Genomic DNA, 17,829 nt, shown 5'->3' with positions numbered 1-17,829 from the left:
CGGTCACTGCGCTGGGAGCCCTGCCTGTAGCTTCGGGTGGAAACTGGGTACAGAATAAAGCAGCATGCGTTCTACCCACACCACACTCGTGGCCTGATGTGAGCAGATTACTGCCGCAGACTTAGAAGGGGATGAGACACTGGCTGCACACAGGATCCTGTTTCTTAAAGCAAGAGCCACTGCACCCCAGAGCCCCAGCCGCAAGCGCCAGACGACCTTCCCCAGAGAAAGGTGCCTGAGTCAGCGATCAAAACGCTCTCAGCTCACACGGCCTTTGAAGCCGCACATGGGCAGCCCCTGCCCGCCAGACCCTGTGTGTGGAAAACACCTGGCAGCAATTACTCACTTTGAGGGAAGCAAGGCTGCGATTTCTGTGACCACTGGGACTCGGGAAGAAACAGGACATTATTTACACATTAAAGGAACACTTACCCCAACACCACCGCAGGGGAGCCGGACGAACACGGAGGCGAGCGAGCCTGTAGGAGGGAGGGAGACAGTCAGAGAGGCCAAGGGCACGAGGCCGAGGCCCTGGGAGCACTCCGGGGTCTTCAGTGGTGCTTGGGCATTTGTGGGACACCGAGGGGCCACTGCTCCCCCATGTGACACCCTGTGCCCCTGCTGCGGGGTCAGCGTCTGGCCCTTAGAGGTGCCTTGGCTCCTGTGAGGGCTGAGCTGGGTCACAGATCCTGGTGGGGACACCCCAAATTGTTGTGGCATCAGCCCGTCGGGGGCCCAGGAGAGGCATTAAGCCACTGGGGAGCATGACATATCCCTGGCGGGCGTCTGCCTGCAGCCCGTGCCCCTGCCCGGCTGTATCTAACAGCAACTCCTGCTCCAGGACCCCGAGCCTGGCTCCTCAGTGAGCTCCTAGGGCTTGTCTAGCAGCCCCCTCGCACGGCAAACAGGATAGGTCCCGGCTTAAACATGGGTGCTGAGGACTCTTAGACCCTGAGATCCTCGGGAATGTATGCAGCGACAGCCCCTCCCTGCGACACAGGCGGAAAACGTACAGCTGACTGAGGGCTCCAAGGACATCGCAGCTGCACGCCAGGCCTCCTCCCACGGAAATCGGGGCCCTGGAAACCCCCACGCCACTGCTCTGGCGCCCACGCCGGCTCCAGCAGTGAAAGTGCTCCCAGGACACGGGTGCTTTTTCCTGTTTGACCCCAGTGCTGGCTGAAAGCATGTCACCAGCTTAAAACCCAGCTGTGGAGGACGAGAGACCCCCACTAACCAGGGGTGGGGCCTGCCATCCCTAGCGGCTGCCTGGGCCCCAACCCCTTGCTCTCCGCAGCCCCAGGCCCCTTCCTGGGCTGGAGCTGGGGTGGCATTTCACATGCTCCAGGGAGACTGGCTGGATGTAACAGGCTCTCCTTTATCCAGCGTGGGACCCCGCTTTCTGGCCTCAGCTGGGCTGTGCCCCCCACTGTGGGGCTCCTCTCCCATTCTCAGCCTACTCCAGCACAGCAGCCCCCACTCTGCGTGCTCCGGTCCACGCTTCTAGGGTCGGCTGCCAGGGGCCATAGGAAGGAGTTGGCCGTGGGTCCATCAGGGCCTGCCTGCCTCTTGCCTGGAGGGCTTGCCGGCCCAGTGAGCTGGGTGTGCATGAGAGGAACCCTTCCTCAGGGCACAGCATGCCTGGCTGGGAGAGCAACTGCGACGGCCCCAGGCCGCAGGGGAGTGGCTGGCACAGACGAGAAGCTAAACAGAGGCCTGCTTGCCTTAGCCCACGGACACCCGCACCCCCTACGGATGCCCGGACCCCCCACAGATGCCCGCATGCCCCCACGGACACCTGCACCCCCATCACATCACCACAGATGACTGCACCCTCCTCATGGATGCCCCCCTCCCACCCCCACGGACACCCACACTCCCCACGGACACCCGCACCCCCCACCGACGCCCACACGTCCCACAGACGGCCACAGCCAGGCCCTAGTGTGAGGCCCGACCCGCAGAGCTGACCCAGGCTCTCCTCACTCTGTGGAGGTGGCGGATCTGCATCAAGGCCGGAGGCTTGTAGAATGGACATGTCCACGTCCCGGGGCTGGGAGGCTGCCACGCCAACAGGGAGCAGGGCAGGAGGCAGGAGGCAAGGGCAGCAGCTGCAGCTGCTTTCAGAAGGGGCTCAGGGGCTCCCGAGCCCCCCCAGGCAAAGGAAGGAGAGGCCTGGCCAGCTGAGGGGCGCAGGCGCCATGCAGATGCTGTGACGTTTTCCAGACAAAGCCCTTCTGCTGGGAGGGGCCAGTCTGTGTCAGAGGAAGCCCGTGTTCCTCTCTACCTGGCCTGGCTCTGAGGGCAGGGTCTGTGCCCACCTCGTCCCTCCTCCCTGCCTGGGCCGTACAAGGCACTGAGCCAGCAGGGGCTTTGGTCAGCCCTGGCTCTCCCTGCAGTGCTCAGCAGGCACACCTCAGCCTCTGGGTCCTGGCCCTCATGCCCACTGCGGGCAGCAGCACCAGCATGCCTCCCCTTCCTGGGCGTTGTCCTGGGCCTACTTCCTCCGCGTCCCTGGCTCACGGACCCGCCGCTGCCTGGACTTGTGGCTCCTGACCCTGGTTCCCGTGTCCACATGTTAGTGTGGGACATGGGACATCAGCTAACACTTCTCACCTGAGCCTCACGATAGCCAGCCCTCATCCCCACAGGCATGTTGGTCCTGCTCTCCTCTGTGCCTTGGTGGCAGCAAGTAGTGGACATGAGGCTGACCACGTGGGGAAGTGGCCTGCATGCCTGACCCCTTTGAGAAGCGATGTGGCTGGGCAGGAGCTGGCAGGATGTGGTGGGCGAGAGAGCTGGTGGGCAGGTGGAATGAGACTGAAAAAGGAGGAGGGCATGGGTGCCAGGGTGCTAAGCCACCTGCTGTCCTGCTCACTGACCGTCATCTGTAGTGGAGTCACCTAATGCCAACCTCACCACAGTGGGCGGGTGCTGCCTGGGCAGGGCGGTCATGGCCTTGGTGAGTGGCTGAGTAGCTGGGGCTGGTAGTGGCTCCGTGGGCCACCTTCTTCCAACACTGACTACTCCAACGCATGGGAAAGACACTGCCAGAAACTAGGGAGCTCATTTTCCAAATAATGCACGTGCTCAGCTCTATGAAGTCACAGTAGACAGACGTGTCCAGGTATCTTCAAGAGACTGAGTCTCTTTGAAATCATAGCCAACCATGCCTACATTAAAACCACAAGTCATCCAACTGTTTTGAGTTTGCTCATTATCCAGCAAAGACCAAAACAACAAAGAAAAAGCACACGATCATGCATCCAAATGCACGTGTATAGGAATGGAGTAACAGGCAGAGTTTTGGTGACAGCTGTGAGGAGCCCAGCAGCCTCTTGTGGTTTGAAGTCACAATCACCAAGCCCAGGCCACGAAATGTTCCAGCCTGGTGACAGGGCCCAAAGCTCTGCAAACGACCAGGCTTACTACTTGTCTGTTTACTGCAGGCTGGCAGACAGGTGTTCTGTGCCTGGGGTAGGGAAGGGAAGGCTCCAGCCGTCCTCTCGCTGCTGCTCCCGTTCCCGGGCTGGGAGGAGACCCTCGCTGTGCCAGGTCATTTTCCTGCCGCACCCTGCCCTGAGCATCACCGGTGCCCACTCGCCTGGGGCCCAGCGCTGCCTGGATGCAGCGCCCTGCCAGCTGACATGAGCCGATGAGCCACATGCCTTTCAGTGACATGTAAGGCAGCGGCCAGCCTGCTTCAGGCTCATGATCCAATTCAGCCAAGCCTGAGGTGTGGCATCTCACCACATCAGAAAGGACATATGAAGGCCCTTGCACACGGCTTAGCGGCTTGTGGATTCCATTAAAAGAGGAAAGAAAAAAATCACACAGTAGTGTTTAAACACCTCATTAGGGCCATGTTAGCAAAACTCAAGATAATCGTCGGCTATTACCATGTCTGAAATACTCAGACTGATGATAATGAAGTTTCTGGGTTAGGACATTGGTCAGAAATTCAAACATCGATCTCGAGCTGTACGAAGGTAATGGGTGAGGTATCCTCACAGGCATGTGAACAGATTTTAAAGCACAAAGCTTTGCGGGAAAGAACAGGAAACAGAATGATCAACCTTCCTGTAAACAAAAGAAGCTGGCTAGAAGGGTTACCTTCAGAGGACAGGAACGGGGCAAAGGGATACTACAGATACTTCAATAAAGAAACCAGCAACAAGAAAGGGGTCTTCAAGGCCCTAATGCGGGCTGTGAACTGAGGACGAGGGGCCCATTGGGTAACCAGTAACCGCAGGAAAGACAGCTCCAAGCTCGCTTCGTCCATGACTTTCTCACCAAGGATGCCACACATCCAACTTTCTGCTTTCCTTTTTGATCTTCTCTCTTAAACTTTGTTTGAAACTAGCTTAGACACCTAAGCAAGGTGGTGGAGCTAAGCCTGCCTTCATCCTCCTGCTGGTGGAGCTGGTCCTGCCTCCATCCTCTGCCCACTGAATTCCACAGGTTTGGAAGACTAAAGGTGGCAGGGGATGGACTGACAGCTGGTCCTTTGAAAACAGATGAAGGTGTCAGGGGCAGCCGCCATTCTGAAAGGCGTGGAGGTGGGTGCACGGAGCTGCGTGTGTGCAGGACACGGCCTCATGAGATGATGCTTTGAGGCTGCCCAGCAACTCCCACACCTACTGAAAGCCCCTGCTGTGGCAGCCCCAGCAACATCGAGGCAAAAATCTTGTTCCCTCATGGGGCCCACAGGCAGCCTCTTCCATGCTGGAGAAGCTGAGGTGCCACATGGGGAGGCAGTGACGTTGCCTGTTAAGGACTGGAGAATCCTGAGGGACAGCACACTACAGCCTCAGTGCCTCGTTTCCCAGCCTTTGCCCACCCAGCTCCCGGACACAAGGCTGCTTGCCCTCTCCACTGTCCACACCGCCCTTGCCCTTTAGGGCTCCCTTCCCCAGCACCAGCGGTGCTCCCTGCCTCCGCTAGGTGCTCCACCATCCATGTGCCATCTTCTCCCCAAGGAGCACGTGCCCCCTTCCTCGGGAGTAGCTGCATCAGCTTCACTCTGCAGGGTGATCTCAGACTTCCTGGCCACCACCTTCTCACAGACCATCCAGTACAGGCCGGCCTCCATCATGGGCCTCCCAATGTTCTTTTGCCCTAGGACAGCACGTCCTCTGTTGGCTTCCTGAGAAAGAAGAGCTGGAAGGTGAAAGCTCTGGCCCTTGCATGCCTGGAATGCCTCTGTGCCACCTTCCTACCCACCCAGCAGTTTGGCAGGACACAAACTTCAGGAGGGCAATGATACGCCCTTAGAACTGGCATGGCCACAGGTCCTGTGGAGTCCGCAGGTGCCCTGGCTGTCTCTAGCGCCCTGGCTCTCACCTCTATCCCTGCATTTTGAGGCTCTGCTGGTTCTCCCTAAGAGGGTCTTTCTTACCCCTGGTGGGTCCTTGCAGCCCAGCCTTTGGCCTTGGGCCTTCTGAATTCCACAGACACCTCCTCCTGGCCTCTGCCTTCCCTGGGAACTCCTGCTGTTTGGACCCTGCACAGCGGAGTGAGCTTTGGCCTTCTTCTCCATCATCTCACTCCCCAGTTTCCCAGTGCTGTCACGGCTTTCTCTGGTTTCTGGGAGATGACATCACCATATCTTCTGGTCTGAGGATTTTCTTTTCCTGCAGTCAGGTGTTTAATTTTTGTCTTCTCTGAACGTCCTGTGCTTTCCCCTTTTCCACTGAACTTGTCCACGTCATGTGGACACAGCATCTTCTCTCTGAGGCGCTAATGGCAGCTGGGTTAGCGCCCTGCACCGTCTGCCCCCAGCCACCTTCCCCTGCACGGCCCCGGCTCCAGGTCCCTACCGAGCCGTTCTTCGGGCCCTGGGTCCTCCTTGGTTGTCCTCTCCTAAGGGGGAAGTGCCAACAGCTGGGTGGAAGCTCTGGGCACACAGGGGGTGATTGGCCATGAGCACCAATATAAGGGATCTCAGGGGTTATTTGTTGGGAAACCCTGATGTCAGCTTCTTTGGGGCGGGTCAAATCCACAGAGGGGTCTCCTGTCTTCTGCTTGGAGGGTAAAGGTCAGCTTGCTGGCAGCCCAGTGGGGAGGGGTGGGGGCTTGGCACCCATGCCCTCATCTAGAGCACCTGTCCCCAGTCCAGGAGTCCCCTGCTGTGCCCCTTCCAGAGCAGCAGCAGGCGAAGCAGCTATGCAGGGAGGCGGGGCCCAGAGGCCTTTCCACCAGCTCTGGCCCAGGCCCTTGACTGAGCGCCTCCCTAAGTCCACGGTCTCTGCAGTTGCTGACCCTGAGCTGTTGGGGTCTGTGGGGTGGGTTGGTGGCCCTTGTCCCCGGCACTAGCTCAGGACCCACCGCATGAATCTGCTCAGCCACACCCTGGCCCACCTGCTTCCTACTGCTGTTCACTCCCTTCCCACTTTCCCTAAACTTAAGGCTTCTGTCCTTTTAGAAGCCTCCATACCACGGGGCAGGGGGGACTCCGGAAGCAGCATGACTGCCACCCCAGGCCAGAGCCATGCGTGTCCTCACGGCCCCACTGGCTCCATGGTCTGTGACCCCGTCGGTACCTACAGGGCATCCAGGACGGAAGGAAGGTGCCCTCGGCGAGCCAGTGAGGGCGTGAGCGAGCGAATGAGAGAACACATGAAGGACTAGGCATGCAGGTCTCTGTGAGGCTGAGTCTGCTGGGCACAGGCCTGGCATGGAGGACACCTCCCGCGATGTGTGCCCCACCAAACGCAGTCAACGAGCCAGGCACAGCGCACCCTCTCCTTGCCCCTGCAACCCCTGCGTTCATGGTTCCTGGTTCTCCCTCCCTGCCTTCCTAGGGTCCTGCTCAGGGAAGAGCATATGGGCAAAGGCACAAAAGATGGGGAAGAAAACCAGTGGGCAGTGACTGTCCTGGTTCAGGGTGGCTGGGAGGCAGGGAAGGACGTTATCGAGGAACAAAGACAGTCCTGGGAGCCCCCATCCCCGGGTCTGGGTTCTGTGCCCTGGGAGCTCCTGGCCCCAGGTCTGGGTTCTGTGCACTGGGAGTCCCCTGGCCCCGGGTCTGGGTCCAGTGTCCTGGGAGGCCCCATCCCCGGGTCTGGGTTCTGTGCCCTGGGAGCTCCTGGCCCCAGGTCTGGGTTCTGTGCACTGGGAGTCCCCATCCCCGGGTCTGGGTCCAGTGTCCTGGGAGTCCCCATCCCCGGGTCTGGGTTCTGTGTCCTGGGAGCCCCCGGCTCTGGGTCCATGTTCTGTGCCCTGGAAGCTCTCGGCCCCAGTTCTGTGTTCTATATCCTGGAAGCTCCGGGCCCCAGGTCTGGGTTCTGTGTCCTGGAAGCCACTGGCCCCGGGTCTGGGTTCTGTGCCCTGGGAACTCTGGGAGCCCCATGGAGCTGGCTGGGAGTTCACCTGCCTCTGCTGAAGATCCCTGTAGAAAGCCTCTCACCAGTTTCCTGGGCAGAGGATGCCCATTAGAAAGTTCTCTCCATGAGGCCAAAATTCCCCTCCACCACACTTGCAGGTGCTTTCAGCCAGAGCTAAGACACCAGCAGCCTTTCACCCCTAAGTGGTGGACACTCCTGCGTCTCCTCTTGGTCTTGCCCTAATGCGCCTTAAAGTGGAGTGCAGGGCAGGGCAGGCAGCGCGCTGAGAGTGTTCCTAATAAGCCACTCGAACCTAAACCCTGTGATTCAAGATGCTTCTAAACCAGCAGTTCTCAGCCCAGTTTTTACACAAACACAGCTGCTACCTGGCACATTCATCAACAACTAGTGGCTTGTGAAGAGAGGGTGAAAGGTTCCCTTCCAGGCCCTTTACCTTATAACCTGGCAGGCGACACCCACAGGCGCCCCAGACACAAGGGGCTGAGAGCTGGAAACATAACCCTGGAGGACTTCAAACCCAATATGGGAGGAAAGGAAGGTCCTGAAATACCTAGAAGTTTCTTACTGTCCAGTTTCTGCCGGTTGAGGGGGTTTGTGCCATACAGGAGGGTGTGGGCTTCCGAGTGCACCGTCTGCAGCTCCTCCAGGGTGGCTTTGCGTCCGCGGATGCACTGTGGGGACAGGCGAGAGGACACTCACACGTTCTGCAGAAGCTGCTGCTTCAGCTCCACAGACAGAAACTCCAACTGAAACCACTGCCCACAAGGAAACTTAATTTGATACACAAACAAGCACGTTATTTGGTTATTGCAAAATAAGAAGCAACATCACCCAACATGATATTTTAAAATATTTAAGAAATATTTTAGAGGGCTTACACTTAATTATAGCTTTGAAAAAAACATTTTAAAAGATAATTCCAGCCTTCAACGCATTACCCTTCACTGTCGCACAAATGACTTGGCATCAAATTATTACTTTGCTTTCCAACTGCCAGGGTCTGGTCTTAAAATAGAGGTGAGCGGCTGCGCTTCCCTCACGTTCAAGGGAAGCCCCAGCCACGCTCCCGGAGTCTCTGAGCCCCAGGATGAAGCAGCCTTCCTTGGACCGCCTGGGGCCACAGCCGCCAGGGTCTGGCATCTGCCCTGGATGGCTAGCTGGCGTCTGGCTGCGTCTCTCTGTGGTTTGGCAATTCCTCAGATCGAGATCTCTGGGCTAATTCAGATTTTCTCCAGAAATTCACAGGAAAATGAGAGTTCTTCAGTTGAGCTACATTCATTTAACCTTTTAAAGGGGACGATGGCTTTGGACATGAGATTCGAGTTAACATTTCACGTGGAAATGGCTCTCAGAGGGTTAGGCCACCACAGGATGAGTCAGATGCCACACAGGTGGCCCTGGTTGTGGCCGTCACCTGCTTCCCCCAGGCTGGAGCAGGATCTGCTCTCTCCCTCCTGACCGCAGCCCTGCCCCGGCATCCACTGAGCTCCTGCAGGCCTCGGTGTCCACCCTGTGTGTGAGACTTGTGGCGGGCGAAGCTCGGGGGCTCTCTACACCAGCCCAGCACCTGGGGCTCCTCTCAGACCACCAGGAGCCACAGCACACAGCCTTCCTGCAGGACGCATTGCACCTGGGGGTCCTGTCCATGCAGGGCGGAGAAGGAAGGGGTGGAGCCAGGAAAGCTCAGCCCCTGCCCACAGGGGAGGGACCTCTAGAGGGCAGGTGCCCTGGGCATGGGAGGCTGCTCAGGGGGTTCGCTCTTCACGAACAACAATTCCACAAAACCGGGCTTTCTCTATGAAGGTCCCTGGTTTAACAAAAAAAACATGTGACATGGTTTCCAATGGTAAAAAACGACTCTATGGTCCCACCACAACCTGGTGCTGCTTCTACTCTGGGGACATAAGCTGAATGTCCCTGGAAAGCCAGGCAAGAGGGACGCACTCTCTGGGTAGGGGTCAGGGTGCAACTGGGGCCCCGGGCAGCTGCGGTGGCTTCTAATTTATTTTATTTTATTTTTTTTGAGACGGAGTTCACTCTTGTTGCCCAGGCTGGAGTGCAGTGGTGCAATCTTGACTCACTACAACCTCCATCTCCCGGGTTCAAGCGATTCTCCTGCCTCAGCCTCCTGAGTAGATGGGATTACAGGTGCTCGCCACCACGCCTGGCTAATTTTTGTATTTTTTTGTATTTTTAGCAGACATGGAGTTTTGCCATGTTGACCAGGCTGGTCTTGAACTCCTGACCTCAGGTGATCTGCCCGTCATGGCCTCCCAAAGTGCTGGTATTACAGGAGTGAGCCACCACGCCCCGCCTGGGGCTTCTCATTTCTAATGATTTCTGAAGCCTCCATGTGTGTACAGGCATAGGCAGCTGTGGCCAGGGCCGAGTTCCCTCTGGACAGACAGGCCTGGGCAGCCCACGCTTGGGAAGGCCCCTGTAGGGGACCAGGGTTGCGCCCTGTGGTGCTAAGAGGCAGGTCATGCAGTGTGGACTTCAGGTGAAGGAACGGGAGGGCCCCGGCAGCCATGCGTGTCCTCACTCAAAAGCCACCCACTGGATAAGAGCCTGAATTGCAGCAAGAGAGACTTGACGTCAGACCACAAAATCTCAAATTAAAGTTGATGTTAGAATAAGGCAAAGAAGAAAAGTAGAAGAGCCCGCTCCTTACAAACACATGAAATGGAGACAGAAAGGACACAGGATCAAAGCCCCAAAAGCTCTGCGACACCGCGGTGGCTCAGGCTGCAGGCCCACGACATTGAGATGGCTCAGCCTGCATGGGAGCACTTCAGAGGCTTTTCCAGAGCCGCTCTCGGAGCGGTGATGATGGTGGCCCCTTCCCACTTTCTTGGGAGGCCGACCTCATCATTTCCGTCTCCCTTTAATTCCTAGGACGAGACAGGAGGAATCTTTGCTCCTTACAGAAAACAGGCTTGGGGCAGGGTGCAAACCCCAGTGGTGACCCTGGTCTCTGCGGCATCTGACTTCCAGCCCACCCGCTTCTCCTCTCCTTCCCAGACGCCGCGCCTGCAGGCAGTTTGTCGACAAACCAAGCTGCTCCCGCGAACTCGCCGGGAGCTGCTCTGGCTCCAGAAAGCCTCTGCAGGAGGGCGGGGCCCGCACACACACGCGGCTGTGCTCAGAGGACCCCCGACTGCTCCGAATGTGTGAGGCAGCTGCCCGAGGCCTGCCCGGCTGCTCTGGAGTGAGGCAGGGAGTGAGACGGCTGGACCCGGCGCCATGTCTTGCTGGGCCGGCCTGCCAGCATCGACATGGTCCCAAGCTCACAGAGGTCTCCCAGCCCACTCCCATCCCTCCTCACCACACGAAGCAGAGTGAGGGGAGGGCCTCACTCCCCAGGCCTCCAGGCAGTCATCTACCCACAGGAGGGATGCCGACCGCGAGGCCCTGCCTGGCAAGGCCCTGCCCTCCGGCCTGGGCTTCAGTCTTGCTGTGGCCTCCACGTGGTCCGTGGACTGGGGAAGTCACAGCCCATCCACCCCTTCTTCTCCTATCAGGTACCCACTTAGCGAACCATGCCCCATACCCATGGCCCCTCTGCTCAGCCATCTCAGGAGGCCAGTGACCCCTGGCAGGCTGGCACTGAAAGCCTGGTGGGTGACGTCACGTCCCCCTAGGCTGAGTTAGCACATCGCTTGCTCTGAACCTGGGGGGCACCCGCACTGGAGAGCTGCCCCACGTGTGGGAACAAGGCACCACCGTCCAGGGAGCATGGCCTCCACGGCCTCTGTGGCTGTCCCCCAGCCACCCGTCTTCCCCCAGCTCTCCTCTCCCTGAGGTTCTGCCAGGCTCAGGTCTTGTCCCACAGCCCCAACACCTGGGGACCCTCTGCCAGCCCTTGGCCCAGTTGTGGCTGGCACCTTCACCCACAGTGCCGAGGGCAGGCAGAGGAGCCGAGGGCAGGCAGAGGAGCCGAGGGCGGGCAGAGGAGCTGACGGCGGGCAGAGGGGTGGGCTGTTTCTTCCAGAGTCTTTGCTTTCTCACTCCTCCCTTGCTTGCATTTGCTTTGCTTTTCTGGCTGAGAGACCCTCTCCCAATCCCCTGGACTCAGGGGAACCCCCCGAGAGTAGGGGCACACGTAGGGGAGGGACAGGGAAGCAGATCATGGAGCTCTGGAAGCCTCAGGGGGCCTTGGGCAGTCCCTGAAGGGGCAGCAGGACAACTGTCTGGTCCTGTGGAGGGAACGGACGTGGGGAAGGAGGAGTTTCCCGAAGCCAGTGTCCGCTGGGCAATGCTGCCCTCCAGTGGCACAGCCATCCCGACCGGATCCCTGAAGCAGGTGCCAAAAGCCTCTACAGTGGCTCCTCCCCGCCTCCCTCCTCCCAGAAGGCACTGCAGGAGAGGGTCCTGGGCCTGACTTTTTGAGAATTCCCCCGAGAATTATGTATCACCAATAAAACTGGTAAAGGAAATGGGGGTAAGATGAAGCACAGATTGGCTTAAGTTCCCAGATATCCCAGCTTCTAAAGGAGGGGCAGGTGAACCTGCAGAGTGGAATCCTGCAGAAACTAAGCCAGGAGACGGGAGGCTCTCCGTGCCCACGTAGAAAGGCCACGCCACGCCAGCTCCATGTGCTCACTCATCTCTGCCACAGCCACTCAGGCCCTGGGCTGTTGGGTGCCCAGGGCTGTTGGAGGGGTGGGTGTGGAGGTTCCTGTCCACCCTGTGAGCTATTGTAGGGTGGTGGGAATCCTGGTGTGGGGAGGGGACACAGCAGGTCCCTACTGGTGGGTCCTGGCACGGGTGGCACCTTGTGTGATCCTGCACAGTGTTGCCAGCCCCTCTCTACAGACAAAGAAATGGAAATTTGTCCAAGGTCGCCAGTTCCCAGACGGGAGTCCCTTCTCTTCCTGCCTGCACTATCAGCAGGGCCTGACCACACACCCTCCTCCCCGTCGAAGAGCTGGAGATCCCCTGTGACAGCTGCCTCCAGGGTAAAGCGCACCAGCTGGGACAGCCTCACCGTCCTGTCCTCCAGCATTAATTGGCTGATCCTTCCCGCCTCCTTGGGCCTGGGAGTCCACTGCAGCCAGGTTCGGGGCAGGGCTCTGGTTCCTATCAGGAGGCGGGGGTAGGCCCTGCTTGTATGAGAACAAGTGAGGCTGCTGCCATCGCCTGGTGGCCAGGGAAACTGAGGCCCAGCCAGAGCTGCAGCGTCCCTGAAGCCTCCTCATGTGACTCAGCTGTGTAAGGGAGCTGAATTCAAACCAGGCCAAGGCCCAGCCTGCAGCTCCATTCCCTTCACGACCCACTGCCTCGCCAGCACCTTAACTCTGAGGAGGGCCCCAAGGGCCTCAGGTCTCCCTATGTTCTCAAAGAAGCTTTCAAAATCTTAAAAAAAGAGAAAATTATTTTAACAAAAAGCCAACAGGCCTGATCTGAGATATAATCGGATCTCCCCGTGGCTCCTTCCTGGCCGCCCAGGGGGAGCGTGGTGGGAACTGGCTTCCTCGGGGAAGTGACCTGGAGGCAGGGAGTGGCAGCCCTGGAACTCGGGAGGAGCCTGCTGGGTGAGAGGTGGGAGTGAAACGTCAGAGAAGGGCACACACAGAGGCAGCAGCTTCCTGCCCGGGACTCCACGGAGACAGCCCCAGGCTTCTCAGCAGATGGCTGCCCGTGCAAGAGGCAGACAGTGAAGATGCTCATGGCCCTTCCCCTGGGTCTCTAAGCCCAAAGAACCACCTGCAAAGCCAATGCCCTGAATCAAGCAGGCCCATGAGGGTCCCCTCTAGTGGTGTCCAAAGCCGCAGCTGCCCAGCTGCCTCAGCCGGTGTTACCTCGCATTTGCCCCGGAGGCCTGTTTCCTGCAGGCGGGACCAGATGCTCTGGATCCTCCCGGCGTGCTCGGGGTGGCTGCTGCTGCTCCCGCAGGTGCACTGGTGCTTCAGCATCAGCGTGTCATACACGAGGCCTGGGGCGGGGCAGAGGGGCCAAGATCAGCGGACATCCAGGGGCAAGCCAGCCACCCACTAGCAGGCTTCCCTGGGCGGTGGCAGGACCACACTTCCCTAGAAGGAGACGGAGGCTGGGATGGTCCTTTAGAAAAATACCATGTTCGCCAAGACCCCTCGACTGGCCAGGCCCAGAGTATGTGGACGAATGCAGAGGCCAGGCAGGCGGGAAGGCCTGCCTGTCACTCATGCTCACGGTAGTGCCCCAGGACCCGGGCAGGGACGCGTGCAGCTGTCCTGCTGCAGCAGGTTGAGGAGAGAAGAGTGACGAGAAGGCCCGTGCGGGGCGGCTGGACCTTGCAGGGGTGAGCTCTATGTGGGACTCATGCTGGGGAGGATGGTGCTGACTTCTAGAAGGAGGCGACTCTAGCCCCTACCCTCAAAGTCTACCTGGTCCTGGACCAACCTCTAACTCCAGTTCTGCTGGGCAGAGAACTGTCCAAGGTACTTGAGATTTCAAAGAAACACCAGATTAAGGCCCTGCTTTTAGAAACTTCCAGAGTAACTAGAACACGTGTGCTAGAAAACACATGCAAAACCTGCGTACACAGGTCTACTTAACCTCTGACTGTGAACAGAGGCCAGCCATGTGCTTACCACAGCACTGAGCTCAGCATGGACGGGCCCCCAGGGTGCAGCAGCCACAGAAGAGGCTCCTGGTAGGAGCCCCAGAACCAAGTGGGCCGGCAGCCTGGGGCTCTGCAGTAGGAAAGGCGACGTGCCTGAACCCGTGTTGGATGCCACCCTGTCTCAGTACACGTGGGACTGCTGTGAAGGCGAGAGTACCTGGCCTGTCTGTAGAGGCTAGAAATGGGCGGGAAGGCCAGGTGGCCCTCCAGGGCACAGCTCTGCCACGGCCCCTTTTCACAAGGCCTAGTGACATCTGGCAGGAGGGCTGCCCTGAGGCCCTGCTGGGACATGTCTGTGCCTCACACACCTGGTCTTCCAGGACTTAACAAAGGGAAGGCCAGGCTGGGTGAATGGATGCCTTCAGCAGGCAGGTCACTACCCAGGGGCACCTATGCTAATGTGGGTTCACACAGGTGGATAAGGGTGGGGCACATGGTGAAGAGCCTGGGCAAGCTGCCCAGATGGACCCGCTCTAGCGCTTCAGTGTGCCGGCCCAGGATGCGGCCCTCCCCACATATGTTCCCATTACTGGGAACAGAGGCAGCATCCCCAGCCAAGGGGAGCTGAGATTCAAGGTGGTCCAGTGTTTGCAGGGTCCAGCTACAGGATACTCTTGGTGCATATTAGTTCCCATACTTCCTGGCTCAGCCTCTTGTGAGTCAGACTAACAGGAGTCAGTCTCCTGCACTTGAGGAATTCTGGGGGTACTTGCAAAACAGTGCTGGGGGACGGGACTTCTGGTAAAAAAAAAAAAAAAAAAGCAACAGGGTAGGTGCAGGCTTACAGGAGTCAATGAATCTAGGACTCACAATCAGTACACCGTGTGCGGGCATGGGTGCGCTCGGGAGTTTGTAATGGCAACACAGACACACAGGCAACGATGGACACTGCGCCATGAAATACACAAGTGTGTGTGCAGAAACAACCAGTTGTTTATGGATACGAGGAATGGGGACGACCCCTTCAGTGGAATCATCATGATAAGGTCACATGTGCTAATATTTACTAAGCACACGGCTGGAACCTATGAGGCAGACACCCGCTTTACTGCCTTTACAGACAGAAAAGCTGGAGCCCAGAGAGATGGAGAAGCGGCAAAACCCACACAGCTGAGGGTGGCAGAGCCCGCCAGGAGACCACGTGGCTGAAGCAACGTGCTGCGTCGCTGTGCACGGACACAGGGAGATGGCTGAGAGTGTGAGGCACTAACAGAAAGCATCAGACACAACACAGTCCCATCTCTGGGAAACAAATTGTGTTTGTGTCTATCTGTCCATCTGGCTGTGCACAGAAATAGATCTGGAAGATTTAAACCAAATACTAACAACCTGCCACCACTGGGGAGTGGGATTGCGGGCAAATGGTATTTCCTGTTGGTTTCTATCATGTGTGTTTCTTTACAATGAACACGTACTGTTTTACAAATTTGTTTAAAAAGTAATAAAGACAAACTAAGAAAGGACAGCAACGAAGTGGGACTCCCTGGAATTCTCCTGGGACCAGTCATGGTGGGCCAGCTTAGTGGGCGAATTCCCGCCTTGGTGGCGGTGACTGGGGTCCCCCTTGTCTGAGGTGCATTCTTTCAAGAACACTTATTGCAGTCACCTGCCGAGGACTTGTGGAGTGGGTCATCTGGCTGCTTCTGTGACCTTCCACAGTTTTCTTTCTGCTTTTCTTTCTGAGAAGCAGCATTTTACTTGCTGGATTACTACTACGGAAATTTTTCTCTGAATATGAATAGCATCCTTCTAAGACCTGAGAGTGAGAACTTTGCAGACTGCAGAACACTAAGCCATGTGATGAGAATTAATCTGAAGAATGAAGCCAGGCTGTATTTACAGAACTTTTTTCTTAGTGCGTCATTAACAAGAAATATTAGATCAAAACAATATGAAGAGCTCTCCTGCCTCCGTGCTTGTCTCAGAGGCAAGCCCTGCCAGAAGCCAGTCCTCCTTCCCGCCTCTCCCCTGCAGGGGTGGCTGGGCGGCGGGGTGGCCCAGGACAGCAGTCTCCTCCCTGGCACCGGGCAGCTCCAGGCAGACGAGTCCAGGGCCCAGCCCCGCCTGCCTCCTCAGCCATGGTGGATACCTCGCTTGCTTCCTGACTTCTGGTGAGGTACCGTGCTGGGAAAACCAAGGACCTCTGCTGGCAGGTCGCCTCCCCGGGGTGAGGATGGGATGAGGGTTGGCACAGACAGAAGATGTGTGGCTCCCGCAGCATGTCCCAGGGGTCCCGGGCTCTACTCTCGTGCAATCATGGCCCCCCACCAGCCATTCACAGTCCTGCCACTGGAGCCTCAGAGTCAACATTGTGGACGTGGGCGAAGTATGACGGAGTAAGTGGAGAAGTGTGGGCTCGTGATTCCTAAGCCAGACCAGAAGCGGTAGGCTCTCATGGCCCCACGGGCATGGGCTGTGGACTGTTCTTGGAGGAGACCATGGGTCTCTGGGACAGGAAAGGTGGGCAAGTGAGCCCATGACAGGCCCCCAGAATAACAGAACTGAGGGTGTGGGGAGGGGAGAGGGCCTCCATAAGAGGCCTGTGTGGTTCCTGCCCTTGTGCCCGCCCAGCCCCTCAGCCTCTGCAGAGCTGGGCCCGGAGTACCCCCCGCCCCGGTCTGCACCCACCGTGGCCCGCGTCACATCCTCAGGCTGCACAAAGGCCATCTGTTACCTGTCGTGAACCTCGGCTTGGTGGGGGGCTCCTGCACAGACACGGGAAAGGTGGCAGATGCCGGTGAGGACTGCGCCCGGGACAGAGGCCTGTGGCTGCCGAAGGACACGGGGATGCCGGCAGCCTCCATGGACGCCTGGTAGTTCCTCAGCTGGTGGATCCGCTGCTGCTCCAGCAGAAGGGCTTGCTGCGGGGAAGAAACGGCCATGTTGGCGGCTGCAGGCAGCTCCCATCCCTGGGCTGCAGGGCTAGGGGCGCCTTCTCTTGCAAGTCTCCCGTCCATGCACAGGCCATACACAGGCCACAAGGATGCTGGGAGGCCAGCTGCGTGGAGAGGCCTTCCCTGTGAGTGCCCTGAAGTCCGAGTGGGCCCAGAGCCGAGAATGAGGCCAGCAAGGGCTCTGTCTCCCAGGATGTGGCTCTTTCTAGGGAAGGCAGGTTGTCCACACGGGATCCTGCCATGGGCTTCATCAATAGGATAACACGCTGAGTCAGGGGGTCCCAGGGAGGCCTGGCCAGTATGGGGTATCAAGGAGGGCTTCTCTGAGGACGTACTGAGCCAGGAGCAGCCTGGACTAGGTGCAGGGGAGTGGGGCCTGGCACTGGGAGATACGCGAATGCCATGCAGATGTGGGGACCAGAGCGCCCACTCTGCCACACCACACACGTACAGTGAGTGGGCAGGAAGCCTCGCCCCCATGTTGGGTTTATGGTTCTTAGTTTTGACCGACAGCACTGAATCTGCACACCAAACTTGGGCGAGAAGGCACCCTGGACTCTCAGACTTGGAAGTGCTAGCTCGGCTTCATTTGCAGCCGCTCCCTCCCTGGTCTCACATTCCGCACATCCTCATGCAGGCTAAAAGCGGAAACCGTCCATCAGCTTCCAGGCACCCAGGACCCTTGGGAGCCTGGAGCAGGCCTGTTGGTGGGGATGTGCCTCTCTGATGAGATGGGGCTGGGCTGGGCTCTGTGTAGGGGTGGCCACTCAGTCAGGGGCCTGGGACACCCCAAGGGATTCTGGGAACAGGCTGAGGTGCACACCCCCATATGAGGCAGAGTGGAGTGGAGGGAGCAGGGCAGAGATGAGGCCACAGCTGCCCAGCCTCTCCCCAGACAGCAGCTGAGGGAGAGCACAATGACCTGCCACCCAGGCTGAGGCACAAAGAAAGCCGGGCGCCTCCTCGCTGGGAGCTCTGCGCCAAT

At 58.4% G+C, this 17,829-nt stretch overlaps 1 protein-coding gene across 1 annotated transcript in view; it reads right to left on the bottom strand.

Moving 5' to 3' along the window:
- Window positions 1-17,829, bottom strand: part of HDAC4 (histone deacetylase 4) — a 344,484-nt gene that overhangs the window by 45,137 nt on the left and 281,518 nt on the right. Inside the window, exons 14-17 of the mRNA XM_011929582.1 lie at window positions 16,625-16,811; window positions 13,148-13,281; window positions 7,897-8,017; window positions 433-479 (exon numbers count right to left, since the gene is read on the bottom strand). Of these exons, the coding sequence (XP_011784972.1) occupies window positions 433-479; window positions 7,897-8,017; window positions 13,148-13,281; window positions 16,625-16,811 (489 nt within the window). The remainder of the gene's footprint in view (window positions 1-432; window positions 480-7,896; window positions 8,018-13,147; window positions 13,282-16,624; window positions 16,812-17,829) is intronic.

Source organism: Colobus angolensis, unplaced genomic scaffold, assembly GCF_000951035.1.
Source record: "Colobus angolensis palliatus isolate OR3802 unplaced genomic scaffold, Cang.pa_1.0 Scaffold82, whole genome shotgun sequence".
Taxonomy (NCBI): domain Eukaryota; kingdom Metazoa; phylum Chordata; class Mammalia; order Primates; family Cercopithecidae; genus Colobus; species Colobus angolensis.
This window is presented reverse-complemented; position numbering and strand designations above follow the sequence as displayed.